The sequence below is a fragment of the Paroedura picta genome, chromosome 3 (assembly GCF_049243985.1).
Source record: "Paroedura picta isolate Pp20150507F chromosome 3, Ppicta_v3.0, whole genome shotgun sequence".
Classification (NCBI taxonomy): domain Eukaryota; kingdom Metazoa; phylum Chordata; class Lepidosauria; order Squamata; family Gekkonidae; genus Paroedura; species Paroedura picta.
This window is the reverse complement of record NC_135371.1, coordinates 149,101,207-149,119,236: the sequence shown is the minus strand read 5'-3', so window position 1 is coordinate 149,119,236 and position 18,030 is coordinate 149,101,207. Positions and strand designations below refer to the sequence as shown.

The window sequence follows — 18,030 nt, the reverse complement described above, 5'->3', positions numbered from 1 at the left end:
TCTAAGCCTGAAACGACCAGCTGACCCTACATTCTTCCCAGACTGACAGGAGCCGAAGTCTGCAACAGTAAAGACCGTGAGTTTTCTGGTTTTTCCTTTTTTTCCCCACAAGCTCTTCCCCGCCCCTCCTCAACCAATTTACAAGTGAATTCTTTCGTTGAGTGGGAGGCTCCCAGCTAATTACACTCACTAATCAAACAAAGAGAGAGCTTAAAGAAAAGAGAGACTTTAAAGTTTTGTTGGAGAGAGTTCAGTGGGGGACGCTGACTTGATACAGAGATCGACAAACTGATAATTTTGGATCGCTCGTGCTCCCGCGAGACCTCACGAGACTTTCTGTTTATAGTTTGTGACTGCCTAGAACTATGGAAAAATTAACTAAGGCACAGCTTTTCCATTTGTTATGCGAAGGGAACTCAAAGATACTGAAAGCAGTCAACAAGGTGGAAAAGGAAATCCAAAAGACTAAGAAAGGGCTTTTAGACAGAACCGACGGTTTGGAAAAAACAGCTGATGAAAACACAACTCAGCCAACAATACTTCAAACGAGAATTCAATGTCTGGAAGTTAATCAACAGGAGGGGGAAAGAGCTAGGGACGTAAAAATCAAAAGCACCTTGGAAGAACTTGGGAAAACAGATTTAAGGAAGGAAAGCACCGAAAACCTGGAAGTCTATTTAGAGCAGGAAGTGATTTGGATCAACAAAATAAACAGAGTCTATTCAAAGGTGACAGCACGCAGGAAGCTATCAGGAGATATCTCTGTGCGACCAGAGGAAGAGATCCGGATTGACAAAATATACAGAGCCTACTTAAAGGCGACTGCAAGCAAGAATCAAGCAAGAGACTTCTTTGGCCCTGACAGAAGGACAACCAGAAATACTTTATGCAGGAATCATCAGGCGTCACTGTGGGAAAAAATACAATTTCATTTTCTGCGACCACCTGAAGGATGTGATGAACAGTGGAGCATTCTCCTGGTCTCCTGTGGGAAAGACGGCAGCAGTAACTTTTAGGTCAGGGCCAATATATGAAGGGAACTGACTTTATATTATCTAAGACAATAATATAATATATTCTTATAATAGATTATACTCTCATATGTATCAACAATTACTCTGCTAAGAAAGATGGTAATAACTTCTAGATGAGGATCAATATGTGATGGGAACTGAATATGTATGCTAATATGTATGCTAAAAGAGGATGGCAAACTATACTTCATATGTATTAACAAGACTCTTGTGGCGCAGAGTGGTAAGGCAGCCGTCTGAAAGCTTTGCCCATGAGGCTGGGAGTTCGATCCCAGCAGCCGGCTCAAGGTTGACTCAGCCTTCCATCCTTCCGAGGTCGGTAAAATGAGTACCCAGCTTGCTGGGGGGTAAACGGTAATGACTGGGGAAGGCACTGGCAAACCACCCCGTATTGAGTCTGCCATGAAAACGCTGGAGGGCGTCACCCCAAGGGTCAGACATGACTCGGTGCTTGCACAGGGGATACCTTTACCTTTACCTTAACAAGACAGCAGCAGTAACTCTTAGGTCAGGGCCAATATATGAAGGGGACTGGACTGACCTTATATCATTTAAGATAATAATAGAATATATTCTTATAACAGATTATACTCTCATGTGTATTAACAATCATTTCGTTAAGCAAAATGGTAAAAACTTCTAGATTAGGATTAATATGTGATGGGAACTGAATATGTGTGTTAAAAGAGGATGGCAAACCATATCAGCTGGTCGTTTTTTTTCCTCTTTTACTTTTCTGTAAATGCTTTATATAATAATAAATAATAAAATTAAAAAAAAAAAAGAATGCTGACGATCTTGTGGAATTTGTATCCCCCAGGACCTTTTCCTCACAGGGAATTAGGCCTGGGCCGGCTCTCATCTGGTTGCGGGGCTAATAGCTGCTTCCACATGATATCAGCACCAGCCCAGGCCTGTCATTGCCTCATGGCAAGGGAATGCGCTAGGTGGCTCTGTGGTGCTGCACAGCACTGCTGAGACGCCTGGGGCATTTTTTCATTTAGGAATGCTGTATTACTATCACATTCCGAAATGGGAGGGGGGAGGGAACGGTCCCTGCCACACCCACCCCCCGTGTGGCAGAACCTTTCCGCCCCAGCTGCCTTGTGTGGAGGCAGAAATCTGGGACGGATAGGGTGTGCCACTAAAAATGGTCCCCCATGGGGACACAGGAAGCGGTGTGGCGAACTGCACCATTGCAAACACCCAGCAGCAGCCTGGCACAACACCACCACAGCAGAAAAGGTTCCAGTTGCATTCCCACAAATCAATGTCATACAGAGAATATTAGAAATAATAGTGAAGAATGCAATTTGCAGTCACTATAGCCTCATGGAGATTTATTAATTGTGCCTCTTGTTATCAAGTGACTTGCGTTCCAACGGTAACCAATTTATAAAATCCACAAAATGAACACTTACATTTCTGAAAAATATCATTGCTTATTTTTAACATTGTTCCTTTGAACAAAAACAACTGTTTCTTAATTTAGAAAAAATAAAACAGTTTCTTTAATACAAATTTCAGGTATTCCATGAGAGGCATGAGTGTACATGAATACTCTACATTCCTGAACAAACTTTTTGTCTATTTGGCTTACTCCTGAGATGTATTCTCAAACTGTTATTACCACCACAGTGGATTTGGTGGTGGGGACAGAGTAGGCTGTTCTCAAAACTGTTGACATTGTTGTTCATGGCAGTGTGGGAGCTTTAATACTGAAAACAACAATTTTCTGGGAAATTCGTGTTCAATGATAAACCATTATCACATTGTTCTACTTCGGAACTTTTGTATAGTGACATATTTTTTGCTCCTGAAGTTCTTTGTCAAGGAGACACAGGTTAACAGGAAGATTTGCACTGGCCCAATGTGGGGGGGGGGGGGGGAGCAGAGCAAATATGAATGATTCGTTTGCCCTTAACCCATTTGAATTTGGCTCCAGACCCAGGTTTAGAACAACCAAGCCAACTCTGAGGGGCTTTTTGCACGGCTTCAAAATCGCACAATGGTTGCCAATTGGAAACGCTATTGATTTGCCATAACGCACGATGTCGTAGACAATCTGCCACACACCTGAAACCAATCTGCAAAAAGCGCTTCCTTGTAGCGCTTTCAGGGGAATCCCAAAAAGTGGATTCACCCTCCGGAAAGCGCTACACTCTTGCAACCAATCTGCAACACTAGCGAAAAAGACCTGTGCGTTAACATTGTTGCGGTTTCTTCAAAGTCCCTCCTCCTGAGCCTGTCCTCCAAACTTCCGGCGAAGCGATCACCATTTTTTTTTCTCCGAGCGAGCGGGGATAAACGCACCAGCGAGCCTCTTTCTGTTTAGAGGCTTCCCTGGCTTCAGTCCTTCACCTTTAGTCACTAAGCACAAACCACATAAAAGCCCGTTTGCTGAAATAAAGTCCCTTTATTTTTTACACATTAATTCAGCCGAAAATCGGGCCCATGAGAGGGGGGGGGATTTTTTTTTATCACTCGAGGCAGCGTGGCAACGATCATACGATCAAACGACAGCTCACATTAGGCAGCTGGATGGGTCTCTCCGTTGCAACGAATCTACACAGATTCGTTACAATGGGTCTGTTTTTTTTTTTTTAAACCTTTCTTAAAGGGAAAGGGGCTGTTTGGGAGCATGCTAACGGCTGCCCATTGGCTGCTTGACGGCCAGGGGCGGGACGAGCTTGGCAATAGCGCTTCCTTTTCTGCCGAGACCGGAAGCTGTGGGAAACGCTACAAAACGCAACTGGATTCCACTACAAAGGCAGGTATGCATAACGACGAATTCCACTATTTTAAATGGCGATTTTTCATTCAGTGACCAATTTGCAACAAAGATCCCGGTGCGTAAAGCCCCTGATTGTTTCAGTGGTTGGTCTGTGTCCACAAATGGAACAGGATGATGTTTCTGTATTAATACTTTTGGATTTATCTGCTGAACTGATCATCTGATATTACTGAAGCATCTTGAAAAGGTGGTGGATGGAAGTCAGTCTTTTGATTATTTCCATCATTTTTAGCAAATGTTTTCATGGATGGGTGGAATCATCAGTACAGGAATTTCCCAGACCCACAGTTCTGGCCTACTCACAAGGAGATCCATGAGAAGGGTGGGGGTTGAAGTGGGGGCAAAACAGCCCTCCCTCAGCCCACCCACCCAGGAGTAAATCACGTGTCATTATTTTCACAGAAGAAAAATGTTTCTAAACTTCAATAAAAGTACATTTTCTTTGTCCCAGATAAGAAAGCAAACCAATTAAAGGACAGGGCTCTTGTAAACCCCATCAGAGAAACTTATGCTAATAGAGTTTGGGTTGTTCCCAATGCTGAGCTTTTGACATGCTCTAGCTATCATGTTCCATATGAGTCCAATTCATCACCGAATCAACTTCGTGTTTTCAGTATGTTACATTTATGGATTAATTTCTACTGCTCTGTAGAATGGAGAATAAAAGAGCAGACAGAGGAATCCATAATGCAGCGGTGCTATTAAAAGAATGAGACATCACAGAACAGCCTTTTCCAACTTTTTGACCATGGAGGAGCCCCTGATATAATTTTTCAGGCTTCAAGAGGCCCCAGAGGTGATGTTGGCTGGTCATGCCTCTTTGCCGTACACCCTAGAATTGACGCATGTTAGCAAGCTGGCTTGAGGATAACTGAAGGAGGGAGAAACAGGAGGCAGTTTAAGGTGGGAGTACACATGCAGGCTGGAGGATTCCCTGGAGGATCATTGTCTATGGGGTCGCGATGGGTCGGACACGACTTTGCACCTAACAACAGCAACACATGCAGGCACCACCCAGGTGCAGAAACCATGAGAGAACTCATGCTCAGGAGGGGGAGCCATGGAAGCAATCAGTTCCCTAGCTTGTGGCTGAGTCCATTAAGGCAGAAGGGGAAAGCTGCAGACCCCCTCTGGAGCTCCCATGGGACCCTGGGGATCCTCGGACCCCTGGTTGGGAACCCCTGTCTTAGAGGCTCTAATAGCAGCTGATAGGAGGAATAGATCAGTTGAGTGAGACCAAGCCAAGCATGCTATCTGAGTGAGTAAGCAGTAACAGCTCATCATAGACCAATGATAGGAGGAAGGTTGGAATGTGTCAGAGGCAATAACTGTAGCAATAAGTGAAAGATTAGTACCTCCCCACCCATTGCACAATGAACAGACAGGGAACTAAGGCTAAGGGTGAGAAATGCTTGTTTGTCATAAGAGCATTAGGATGTGGTTTGTAGAGACATTTATAGCAACAAAGTCTCTAATTCTTTTGAGAAATTGTAGGGCTTTTGTGGGGTGATCACTATTCTGATTTGACAGCCTGATGAACATTACAAGCCAGATGTGAACTGTGCTTTCTGCAGGCAAAGCTCATGTTGTCAGAGACAAAATCAACTGAATAAACCCTGCAATAGTAGCACCATATCTATAATGCTGGATTACTTCAGAGCTTGTGGCTAATGCTGCTGAGGAAGCTGAATTTACTCTTGATGACGATCTTTATGAAGGTTTTTCTATCACTTGGCCCCACCTACCTTCTGACTTGGATATATGGACTGATGGATCCCCATTTACTTTTCTTGGACAAAGTGAGCTTTACTAATATAAACATATACCCTGGAAAAATGTGTTGGTCTCTAAGGTGCTACTAGGCTCAGGGTTTTTTCCTCACCACTATGGCTGACCATTACAATTAAGATTATCTCATTTGTCAGAATTTATTTAAGTGCAATTGCTGTTTTCCCCTGCAGGCAGGAAGAAGGGCTTTCCTCCTGTTTTTCCATCTGGCCACACCTTATCAACATCTTCTAGCCATTCTTGGCCTCATTATGACTTCTGCTCAAAATCCCTACTGCATCTCCCCCCCCCCCTATTATGAGATCCTTCTTTATCTTCACCTTTACAAAACAGGAATTTCTCAGCTTTAAAAAAAATACAAATCAAGTATTGCTTTACACCTTCAATGAAATGCAACTGAAATTACAGAAGTTAGCTATTGTTCTTATATTTGCTTTGCAGCATAGTGTAGAGGTGCACATATATTACTTAAAAGTAAAGATAAAGGTATCCCCTGTGGAAGCATCAAAACTGACCCTTGGGGTGACGCCCTCTAGCGTTTTCTTGGCAGACTAAATATTGGGCGGTTTGCCATTCCCTTCCCCAGTCATTACCGTTTTACCCCCCAGCAAGCTGGGTACTCATTTTACCGACTTCGGAAAGATGGAAGACTGAGTCAACCCTGAGCCGGCTGCTGGGCTCATGGTCAGAGCTTCAGACAGCACGTCTGCTGCCTTAACACCCTGTGCCACAAGAGGCTCTCTCTATATATATTACTTCCTCCATACCTAATTAAAGGTGGGAGGGTTCTAACGCTACCCTTTGTGACAACAGATACCACCAACACTGTACAACCATATGTGTGTGGACAAAAACTGCAAGGTATTAATGGGATGAGGCATAACATAGTCTCAGCCATGCACTAAACCTTTCATATGAAAGTGGAAGAGGAAACCCCACAGAAGGTGTGAAAAGCACCTTGTATTGATGGTCCCCTAGCTGGAGACATGCTCAATAGGACTACTATATTTGTCTTCCGATAAATGTCAACTGAATATAATCTGACAATTTCTAAGTAGGTTTCATTTCATTTTAACTAGTTTTTTAGATTACACAAATGAGTTCTTGCATTCAGGTTTTGGACAAGAAAGCAAAACAATATTAAAAGTGTTGTGTATTGTGGCTTTAAGAGCATGCAGCTGTTGGAGGTGGAGAGTTGGGGAAACTTTCCCGAGGGTGTTATAAATAGTCAGCAAGTTGCACTTTCAGTTCACTTTGTGTTCCTGTTGCGATTTAATAAACATTGTTTAATAAACATTGTTGTTTATTAAATGTTAGAGTCGCCTCTGTTCTGAATACATAATCAACAGTACCATACATTTCCAGAAGACTATCGTCCTGTCCTGATTTATGCTAGGAGAAAACATTATACAATCCATTTCAACCGGTTGCTGGCTGTTCTAAGGTAAAGGTAAAGGTATCCCCTGTGCAAGCACTGAGTCATGTCTGACCCTTGGGGTGACGCCCTCCAGCGTTTTCACGGCAGACTCAATACGGGGTGGTTTGCCAGTGCCTTCCCCAGTCATTACCATTTACCCCCCAGCAAGCTGGGTACTCATTTTACCGACCCCGGAAGGATGGAAGGCTGAGTCAACCTTGAGCCGGCTGCTGGGATCGAACTCCCAACCTCCCAACGGAGTCGCCTCGGTTCTGAATACATAATCAACAGTACCATACATTTCCAGAAGACTATCGTCCCGTCCTGATTTATGCTAGGAGAAAGCATTATACAATCCATTTCAACTGGTTGCTGGCTGTTCTACAATGGAATAATCCACCGCTGAATTGTTGAAGAAATGCCATATCTATCTGGGGCAGTAATGCATTCTACAGACCTCTTGGATGGAATGTCTAGATGAGCTTGTAGAACTACCAGTTTCTGTTCCTTGGGGCTTCTTTTTATGCAAATATCTGTTGTCCATCCAGTGATGTCATGATTAGAAGCTATGGAATGGCAGCTATGACATCAACTAAAGAAACAGAATCTGCTCATCTCCTAGTGATGAGATTCTGCTTAACCGCAGGAAAAAGCTTAACTTTTTTGAAAAACAAGTATTCCCTTTTCTCAACAATCTGACAAAGGACTAGTAAGTTTATCGGGCTAAGCCTACGCTGCAGAGATGAATGTCCAAAAATTTGTGGCATGGGACAAACTGCCAACACTACATCCTGAGGCGATTGTCCAAGAATCTTCATCATCTTCATCAAATACAGGAAGTGCCGAAGAACAAGAATCTGAAATCTTCCTAAAAGCCCAGGACACAGACTCTTCACTTGATATGACAATATCCCCCTTCATCGAAATCCCTCATTCTGTGAAGAATGTACTGAATAAAATTGACACAGCACAACTGGAAAGAGCAAAGAAGGTATATAGTAAAACGGAGCACATGCCTGGAGGAATTTATAGAGTCGGGGGCTATGTATGTATGGGAACATAAGAAGAACCCTGCTGGAGCAGACCAACAATCCATATAGTCCAGCATCCTGATTCACACAAGGGCCAATCTGAATGGCCAACAACAGGGCACAGAGGTTGAGGTCTTCCCCTGATATTGCCTCCTGGCTCTGGGATTCAGAAGGCTTAATGCAGGCTTTCTCAACCAGGGTTTTGTGAAACCCTGGAGTTTCTTGATGGCCCTGGAAGGGTTTCCCAAATAGGTGGGAATTAATTAACTTCTTATTTTTTAAATTTGTTAAACATTTATTGGGTGATATGACCATATATGGTCATGTTGATCTCCCCCCCCCCACCCCCAGACCTCACGCCAGCTGCTGCATCTGTCTGCTGGCCTCTCCTTAGGCCATTCCTCAGTGTCCTGCTTGGTCTCCTTTCAAGTTCTCTGGTGAACACTTCACAGCTGCATTCTCTGCTGTATCTTGGCTCTCTCTTTCCTCCCCCAGCTATTCAGCTACATATCTCGACTCCAGCCATCTCCCCCTCAGTCCTTTCACAGCTGGCTTTTAAACTCCCCAGCTGGCCTTTTTGGCATATCACACCTCATAATCTTGGTTGCCCTCCTCTGTACTTTTCCTAGCTCTGCAATGTCCTTTATGAGTGATGGTGACCAGAACTGTAAGTGATATTACAAATGAGGCCACACCATCTAGATCTATACAGGGGCATTGCAATATTGGTCATTAATAGAGAGCTTCCACCATGAACCCATGTTGCATAACTCATACATAAAGCACCAGGATGGGAAGGGGGGGGGGGGCTGTGCAGGCAAGTGATTAAAATCCCAGATTAGATTCTTCTAGTGGTTTGTAATTTACATTTTTAGTCCCTGCTCTCCCTAAGACTCAGGTTAGCAGCAGGCAAACAAAAAAATCCTACCATACTAGAATAGAACTAAAATATTTCCAGGAATACCATATCCTTATAGGTTACCTCTTGCCACCAAAACTGAGGCCACATAAGACTTCCCAGTAACTAGGTAACCAACAAGTTTTCCTGCTCAATCTTTAGTGATCCTTAAAAGGGACAGAGTTGTACAATTGGGGAGTGACCTGTTGCCTTGAGCAACTCTGTATCAGCTTTCCTTTTGCAGTTGTTTGAATTCTATCCTTACAGGACATTTCCAGGAAGCTTCATCACATTCAAGAGAAAGTGCACCGGGCATATGAACATTACAAAAGAGACGACGGGTTTGACACTGAGCTAGAAAGGGAGTACATCCACACAGCTACATGGGAAGAGAAGAGCCGGCGGTCTAATTTATTAGATGAAATCAATGATTCCCTGGATCGGAGTGCTTTCAAAGAAAAGGAATTACAGACGGTGCTGGAATCATTGAAAGCCTGGAGTATGTTCCATAGGATAATGTGGAGGAGGCGGGGAGAAATTATTAGTAATATATGCAGCTGAAAAATATGCTAATCAAAAATGTGACCTTAACTATGACTATTTGTAAATATAATAATAGGGTTGCCAGCTCTGGGTTGGGAAATAGCTGCAACTTTTTGGGTATAGCCTAGGGGGACAAGGGAGGGAGGGAGAAGAGTATAATGACATAGAGCAGGGATAGCTAAATTGTGGCATAGAGTTGACCCTGCAAAACTGCCAATCATTCCTTTTGAACAGTTGTAGTTGGAATTGATACTGAGTGCTCTCCAGCAGGGGTAGTCAACCTGTGGTCCTCCAGATGTCCATGGACTACAATTCCCATGAGCACCTGCCAGCAAACACTGGCAGGGGCTTATGGGAATTGTAGTCCATGGACATCTGGAGGACCACAGGTTGACTACCCCTGCTCTACCGAACACTATATTGCTGCAAGAATGCATCTTAACAGGCGAGAGCCTATGTATTTCTAGTCCAGCACAGTCCACTAAAAAACCTTTTTCTTCCTGCAATTTTTCTTTTCTTGCTTTATTTTACAGCTTAAGTAATTGCCTCCTGTTCTGTCCAAGGCTGGCAACATCACTAATGAATCAATAGATTCAAGTGGGTAGCCGTATTGGTCTGAAGAAGCAGAACAAATTTTGAATCCAATAGCACCTTTAAGACCAACTAAGTTTTATTCAAGATATATGAGTTTTTGTGTGCACACACACTTCCTTAGATACAGTGTTACAGAAGTGTGTGTGCACATGAAAGCTCATACGTTGAATAAAACTTTGTTGATCTAAAAGGTGCTGCTGGACTCTTTGTTCTTATGAATCAATAGTTATTTGGTTCTTGTTTGCGGAGGACAACATTGAGGGCCATTCCGCACAATGACCAATGTTGCTAAATGTTTGCAGTATGCAGAAACGCTATATTTAATAGTGGAATTTCATCATTCCGCACACCTTCAATTCTAGTGGAATATTGAAGTCCCAGTAGCGGTCTATTAATTCCCCACTGGTTTCCAATCTCGCCGGAATCACAACAAAGGAGGCAATATTTTCCACACTTCTTTCCGCCCCTGGCCGTCAATCAAACAGAACAGCCAATGAACTGTTCTGTTCGTGCTCCTGAAAAGCCCCTTTCCCTTTAAAAACTGTTTTTTAAAAACCCAAAAACACCCGAAGCAATGAATATTTGTTCATTAAAAACCTTTATTGCTGGCGTAAGAGCTGGTGCTTAATCGTTTACATGCTCTTCAAGTAAAAAAAAAATCTCCCCCCATGGGTTCAATTTGACCGTTTATGCACTGGAGGTTTCATGCTGGGCTGCAGGCTAGAGTTTTAGTCGTGGCAGGTTGCCTCACCTATTCCTGCACCAACATGGAGGAGCATTTTGTCAGGTGTGCTTCATCCGGCCCTGATTTGTGCTCCTGCACAGGATCTGGGGCAGTCAAGTTCCCAGTGCATAAACGGTCTTTCTGGCCAAAATTACGGGCAGTGTCAAACAGAGGGCTGTATTGTGCTCAGAAACTTTAGACAATTGCAGAAGGGAGCTTTGTTTTACTGTTAAGCACTTCTGAATTGCTTGTGGAGGGACTTCAGCCGAAGAAGCCTTGCTTATTCGTTGCTTTCGCCAGTTTAAGGGGGAAAAGGTGATTGCGTCTCCGGAAGTTGGAGGGTGAGAGCTAGGGAGGGACATTCTTTCTTCCGCTATTTGGAGAATGCACGTGTCATTCGCTGATGTGCTGCAGCTTGTGCTTAGAACTATAGCTTTTCTGGATTTCCCCCTAAGCACTATAAAATTCCGATTGTTGCTGGAGTTTGGCATGAGTTTTGTGGTTTGTTTACGACATCAGGCAGAACGTTAAATTAATCGCGTTTACAAAAGGTAAGACTTCGTCTACATTTAAGTTGTGCGGAATGGCACTGAATTCTGCTTTTCATTTGTAGGCAAAACCCCTGCTTAGACATATTTTATTTTAAAATTATTTTTAATTTCCCTAATCAAACATGTGGTATCCTCTTCCTCCTCCTCCTTACACTAACCAGAAGTTCCTTGGAGGAAGGATTTAATACAATAGTAAGATCTAGTATGCTGTTCTCATTCCCAACTTTCATGCATTCTTATTAAGGTTAGAATACAGTCTCTATACATGCGCACAATAATTAAAACATGCTTAAAATTAACACACGTGTGCAATCCCACTTGCCCCTTCATGCATTCCAAGGATCTCTAACTATAGATCCAATGAGTCAGTGTAAAAATAAACCAATCTGTCACTTTTTAAACCACTGTCTATTCAAAGAGCTCAGTGTGTCATAGTTTGCCCTTTTATCTTCTCAACAACCCTGTGATGGAGTTTCAGGTGAGAGAAAGACACCCACTGAGCTTCATGGATGATTGGTGATTTGAACCTGGGTTATCCTAGTCCAGCACTAACTGCTTCACCATGCTGGCTCTCAAAAACAAATAAGGCCTCAGTTTGAGGTTTTGTATGTCTCTATTACAGAAGCAATTATTGACTCGAAAAGGGGAAAATGACAAATGTGGATTGTTGATTCCAGTTGTCTGGAAAAAGATCCCAACGTCAGATGAGAAGAGGACAGGGACTTGGGAAAATAAAGTCATGTATTGTGTATGAATGGCTCACCGGGGTCTTAGCAGGGACTGTACTTTTACAAATATATCTGCCATGGCAGAACAAAATACCCTGCGTCTCTGATGGTTCTTTTCCATCACTGATCTCATGTCAGACCTACTCGTCTAAAACAAACTGCATCATTTTGCCCAGTCACTTGAAGCTCAATTAAGAGAACACTTCAGTACATTTCTCTGCCTACCAAAGTCAGGGCTGGGAAACTGTATTTCCCATCAAAGGCTATTAGTCCACGACTTTGCAGTGAAGTGATCTGAATGCTTGTTTCAAAAGGACATACTTTCTTGCCAAGGAAGTTTGAAAATGCCAGTGCAGTGTTTGCCATTCAGGCAAATATGCTCATGAATCAGAGTTTCAAGGCTGGTTCTGGTCACAGCTCTAAATGTAACTGTTTTCTCTGAACTACTTGACCAAACACCAGCTGTAGTGCAGACTTCTAATCTGGCAAGCAGGGTTTGATTTTGCGCTTCCCCACATGCAGCCAACTGGGTCACCTTGGGCTCGCCATGGCACTGATAAAACTGTTCTGACCGAGCTGTGATATCAGGGCTCCCTCAGCCTCCCCTGCTCACAGGGTGTCTGTTGTGGTGAGAGGAAAAGGAAGGCAACTATAAGCTGCTTTGAACCTCCTTTGGGTAGAGAAAAGCAGCATATAAGAACCAACTCCTCCTCCTCCTCCTTCTTCTTCTTTGAAGAAGTTCTTAGAAGCAGCAGCTGACCCACTAGTCACCACCTCTTTAGTACGTCTCTGGATGTTCACAATGCTGAATCTCTGCTGTTAGGAGAAATGTGCCTTAGGCTCTGGAAAGGACTCCTGGAAATCTGCTGCTTCTCAAAATGTCCCATGTTTTTCTTCGGCTTGCCCTGTAGCTTGGGAACCACTGCCCTAATCTGACAGAGCGGGGCCTTTGAGCTTCCCTTGTGTCATACGTGGGATATTTGGATATTTATTAAGGTGGGACAAAGCACAAAATTCATATTAAACATAGGTGGTAATCAGTCTAAATTTAACATTTGTTAAAGACCTTTGTTCTTTATTTCTGCCAGAGAAAATAATGAAAAAAAAGAGATGCCCCAGGCCTGGAAATACATGTCAAGGATGGAATACTCTAATGATAAACCAATAATATTCTGATTCACATATGTTGTCGTGCTCTTGCTGTCTCACAAGGTGTTCCTTATTTTGGAGCTCTTCAGAAACAAGCTGAACTTTTGGTGTAGTCCTAAGGCAATTTTCCTGGGAATAAGTCCCACTAGGTGAACAGAATTCTGAGCAGAAATGCTTAGGATGGGATGGCAAGTTAGAAACAGCCAGTGTGATATAGTGGCCGGAGTGCTGGACCAGGATCTGGAAAAGCCAGGTTCAAAATCCCATTCTGCCATGAAGCAGGATGGGGGACTTTGTCACATATGCTCAGACTAATCTAGCTCCCAGGGTTACTGTGAGAATACCAAAGGGAAGGGAAAATAATATATGCTATCCTGCACATTTGTTAAGACACTGGATGGAGGTTTTTGAGTGTGGGGGAGAGGTTTTATTGTTCATCATCTGGGAGGATTTTTTTTGGACTATTTTTATTGTTTTACTGTGGAGTTTTACTGTTTGTAACCCACTATGAGCCAGCTTGCTGGGAGTGGCGGGTCAGAAATCAAATAAAATCAAGTCAAATCAATCTATCAATCAATCAAGACATGGGATGAAAGTGCTATTAGTCTTGAAAAGTAGTGGCATGGATTTCCCAGAAATGTAAGGGGCTGGGTGACTGGACAAGAGGTCTCTCAACCTCCAAGCATTAAAAAAAACTTACACTGGAAAGCATGCAAGCACCCTAATCTGTACCCATAAATGTGTGAATGGGAATATAAGAGTTACCTCTTTCATTTTCCTAACCTGAATTGTCCTTGGGAGATTTTATTTGTTCAATTCAAGTAAACATGTGGGTCCTTTACCTGAAATGTTTCTGTAATAGGACAAATAGTTCCTCGATGATCAGTATAGGCTGGGAAAATGGCACACAAGGCAGAAGGCTTGACCCCTACCTGCCTTCCGCAGTGCATTAAGTAACTGGACTTGAAAATTTGCTGGGAGCTTCAGACATGGAACTGCCACTGCCTCATCTGTTTGGGTCAAAAAGGATGCTCTGGGAACTGTTTGGTCCTTTCAGTCTCTGTTATACTAGTTCAACCATATTTGGGATTACAATAAAATCAGAGTCAAGTAGCACCTTTAAGACCAACAAAGAATTATTCAGGGCATGAGCACGCTTGCACTTGAAAGTTCATGCCCTGAATAAATCTTTGTTGGTCTTAAAGGTGCTACTGGACTCATATTTGTGATCGTTTAATGAACACTAATTTTGGTTTTAAAATCCCAGGTGAAATGATGAAAACAATTGAACTTCAAGAAAAAGTCACCCTCACTGAAGACTGGATTGATGAGGTACAGAAGAGACTCCTGAAACACTTCCATGCCATCCAAGAGAATATTCTGTATCTGATCAAGTTGTGCCACCCAATCTTACAAGAAAGAGAGAAGATGAGACGAAAGTCAGGTATGTAAACATAGAAAAGAACATCAAGGCCAAAGTGTTTGTGCCTGCTGTTGGCTTCCTAGAAGGAAAAATCCAGTGCCGATAAGCTGATAAGCTTTTGAAAAGTCAAACACACAAGACAAAGGCCAGTATCAGACTAAGGAGGCCTCTCCAGAGCAATTAAAGAAGTATCAGAATTCAAGGAAGGTCAGGCAAACCTTGGTAAGGAAATATGGGTAATCACTAGGAAAGGCTTATTTTGTTTCTGTGTATCCTGGTCATATTTTAAAGCATCACTCCTGTTACTGCCAGCACAATACTGCCCATGCTGTGTCCTTCCTAACAGCTTATTGCTCTCATTGTTTTACAGTTCTTGGGAGTATAATAGGAACTCTGTTTTCTCCTAGTCTTCTTATCTGACCCACTAGCAGTCACTCTGGGAGAAGGAGAGGGATCAGTGCTACAAAACTGGGGGGGGGTCTTTTAGAGCAGCGGTCCCCAACCTTTCTGTGGCCGGTGACCGCCTCCGGGGGTGGGGGAGAGCCCCGCATGCATGTTTTGTCCAGCAGGGGGCACTAATGCGCATGCGCAAAGTTGCCATGCATGCATGTTAGCACCCCTGCTGGCAAAAACGTGCATGCGCAGCAGCTCCGCGCATGCACGTTTGCGTCGCCGGCGTGCCAACAGCCGTGCCTGCCTCTTCCCCTCCCTCTTGCAGCGAGAAGCTAGCCAGGCCGGGAGCGAAGGGAGGCAGGTGCGGCTGCCGGCAGCCCAGTACCGTGGCCTTCGCGGCCCCCTACCGGGCCACGGACCAGGGGTTGCGACCCCCGTTTTAGAGTTTTCTTCATTTATAAGAAAGCTCATATCTGACAATCCTTGGTCCAGTGGCTCTTTCCTTCTGAACTAAGACTGCATCCACACAGCAATGATTTTCCATGCTTCTTCCCTTTTAATCTGTGATGTCAGAAGCACTTGTGGCAGCAATGGAATGTCCACAGAGTGCTTACCCCCCCCCCCACACACACACACTCTCTTGTGCCATCATGGGGCTTTTTTTGTTGTTCTTCTTTTAGAAAAAATCAGTAATCAATGTATAATATAGTTTAGGCTACAGCAATAGCTGTATATCTGTAAATTATACAGCTGTATAGCTGTATAGTATCAAATGATGCCAAATGGAATTGACATAATGCTGCTGCTTAAAAGTCAGTAACTGGGATAAAAGGGGGCAAAGTCACTGTGTATGAATGCAATTACAAACAATGATAATCAGAAAATGGATGAGTATATTAAATTATGTACAGAAAAGAGTGGAAAATACAGTTAAGAATATCCGAGTATGCATAAAGCTACATACAATCATAAACAATATCTATTGGACGTGGGAAAGGACAACATGTGGCCCAAAATCTTCAGTAAACAGAAAACAATGTCTCTAATGTATGTTTAACATATTGTGTTCTTTTACTTATAAATGATACAGTCAGCAAATGTCCAGAGCAGGCTTTCTCAACCAGGGTTTCGTGAAAACCTTGGGTTTTGTGATGGCCCTAGGAGAGTTTCCCGAAAAATTGGGTATTAGTTAATTTTCTATACATTTTAAAAAATTGTTAAACATTTATCGGGTGATATGACCATATATGGTCATGTTAACCCACCCACCTGATCACCCAAAATGGCTAATGATGGGCCTGGAGGGAAAGAGGAGGGGCCCCAGGTGGGCGTGTACACAGTTCTGCTTCCCAACCATATTCTGCACAATTGTGCCACTTCTGGGGTTTCTTGAAGCCTGATTAATGTTTCAGGGGTTTCTCAACAGTAAAAAAAAGTTGAGAAAGACTGGTCTGGAGAATAAATATACTTTGTATATTTGGTAACCTGAGAGTTAATTACTTAAGCGGAAACAATGGAGTGGGAAACAACAACATGGGTCCCCAAATCCAAATAATTTCTCTAATATATGCCTAACATACCGTATTTGCTGGCGTATAAGACGACTGGGAGTATAAGACGACCCCCCAACATTTCCACTCAAAATATAGAGTTTGTTACATTACATTACAGTACTATGCGCCACTATGGGCAGCTATGTCTATCCCAACTGAAGTGCACCCGGCGTATAGGACGACCCCCCCACTTGGAGGCATGTTTTTCAGGGGGGAAAAGTAGTCTTATACGCCAGCAAATACTGTATGTTGTTATTTACTTACCGTATATATTTGCATATAAGCTGACGTGCATATAAGCCGAGGCATCTAATTTTACCACAAAATCTGGGCAAATTTATTGACTCGCATATAAGCCAAGGGTGGGAAATGTAGAAGTTACTGGTAAATTTACATTAATTGAGGCACCAGTAAGTTAAATGTTTTTGAATACTTATTTCAAAGAAAAAACAGTAAACTAGCTCTGTCAGTGCAAAAGAGGGCCAGCATTCCAGAGCAGAACAATAGTACCCAAAGTTGACAACCTCCTACAACAAGTACAACAGCTACCAAACTGGGAGAATGGACTACTCTAACTAAAATTGCAGTGCCTCCCCAGAACAAAACACTGAAATAAAGAACTATAAATCTCAACACTGAAATAAAGAACTGTAAAAATCAACTTTTAAAAGAAACACAACCCCAAGAAGAAAAGGCAAACAATGCAGCCCCTCAGAAAAAAGAAGAAATAAACATTAGGAAAAACAGTACATCCCAAAGCACCTCCAAAACCCACCCCACCCCACCCCACCCACAGAAACCAAAAGAATAGTTTGGAAGAAGTGAAGGCCAAAGGAAAAAAAAAGATCAGAGTCCCTCAGTCAAACCATTGCTGTCCTAAAAGCAGTCAGAGCAAGCAAGCTTCAGCTTGCAGGAGGCTTGCAGAAGCATAGAACCATAGAGTTGGAAGGGGCCATACAGGCCATCTAGTCCAACCCCCTGCTCAACGCAGGATCAGCCCAAAGCATCCTACTGTGAAAATTTTTTTCCTGATATCTAGGCTATATCATTGCACTTGTAGTTTAAACCCATTACTGCGTGTCCTCTCCTCTGCAGCCAACGGGAACAGCATCCTGCCCTCCTCCAAATGACAACCTTTCATCATGTCCCCTCTCAACCTCCTTTTCTCCAGGCTGAACATTCCCAAGTCCCTCAACCTATCTTCATAGGGCTTGGTCCCTTGGCCCCAGATCATCTTCATCGTTCTCCTCTGTACCCTTTCAATTATCTACATCCTTCTTGAAGTGAGGCCTCCAGAACTGCACACAGTAATCCAGGTGTGGTCTGACCAGTGCCATACAAGCAATGTAACGGTTGGCTGGCTGGGAGCAGGCTGTTATTTCAATTACCGTATATACCCACGTATAAGCC

At 43.2% G+C, this 18,030-nt stretch overlaps 1 protein-coding gene across 2 annotated transcripts in view; it reads left to right on the top strand.

The window, feature by feature from the left end:
• Positions 1-18,030, top strand: part of LOC143833155 (uncharacterized) — a 42,115-nt gene that overhangs the window by 8,171 nt on the left and 15,914 nt on the right. Inside the window, exons 1-3 of one of the 2 annotated variants that reach the window (XM_077328624.1) lie at positions 7,626-8,024; positions 9,230-9,461; positions 14,519-14,695. In XM_077328624.1, coding sequence (XP_077184739.1) covers positions 7,776-8,024; positions 9,230-9,461; positions 14,519-14,695 — 658 coding nt within the window. In that variant the 5' untranslated portion in view covers positions 7,626-7,775. Of the gene's footprint in view, positions 1-7,625; positions 8,025-9,229; positions 9,462-14,518; positions 14,696-18,030 lie in introns of those variants that run through there. The other variant, XM_077328625.1, reaches the window with a different exon arrangement.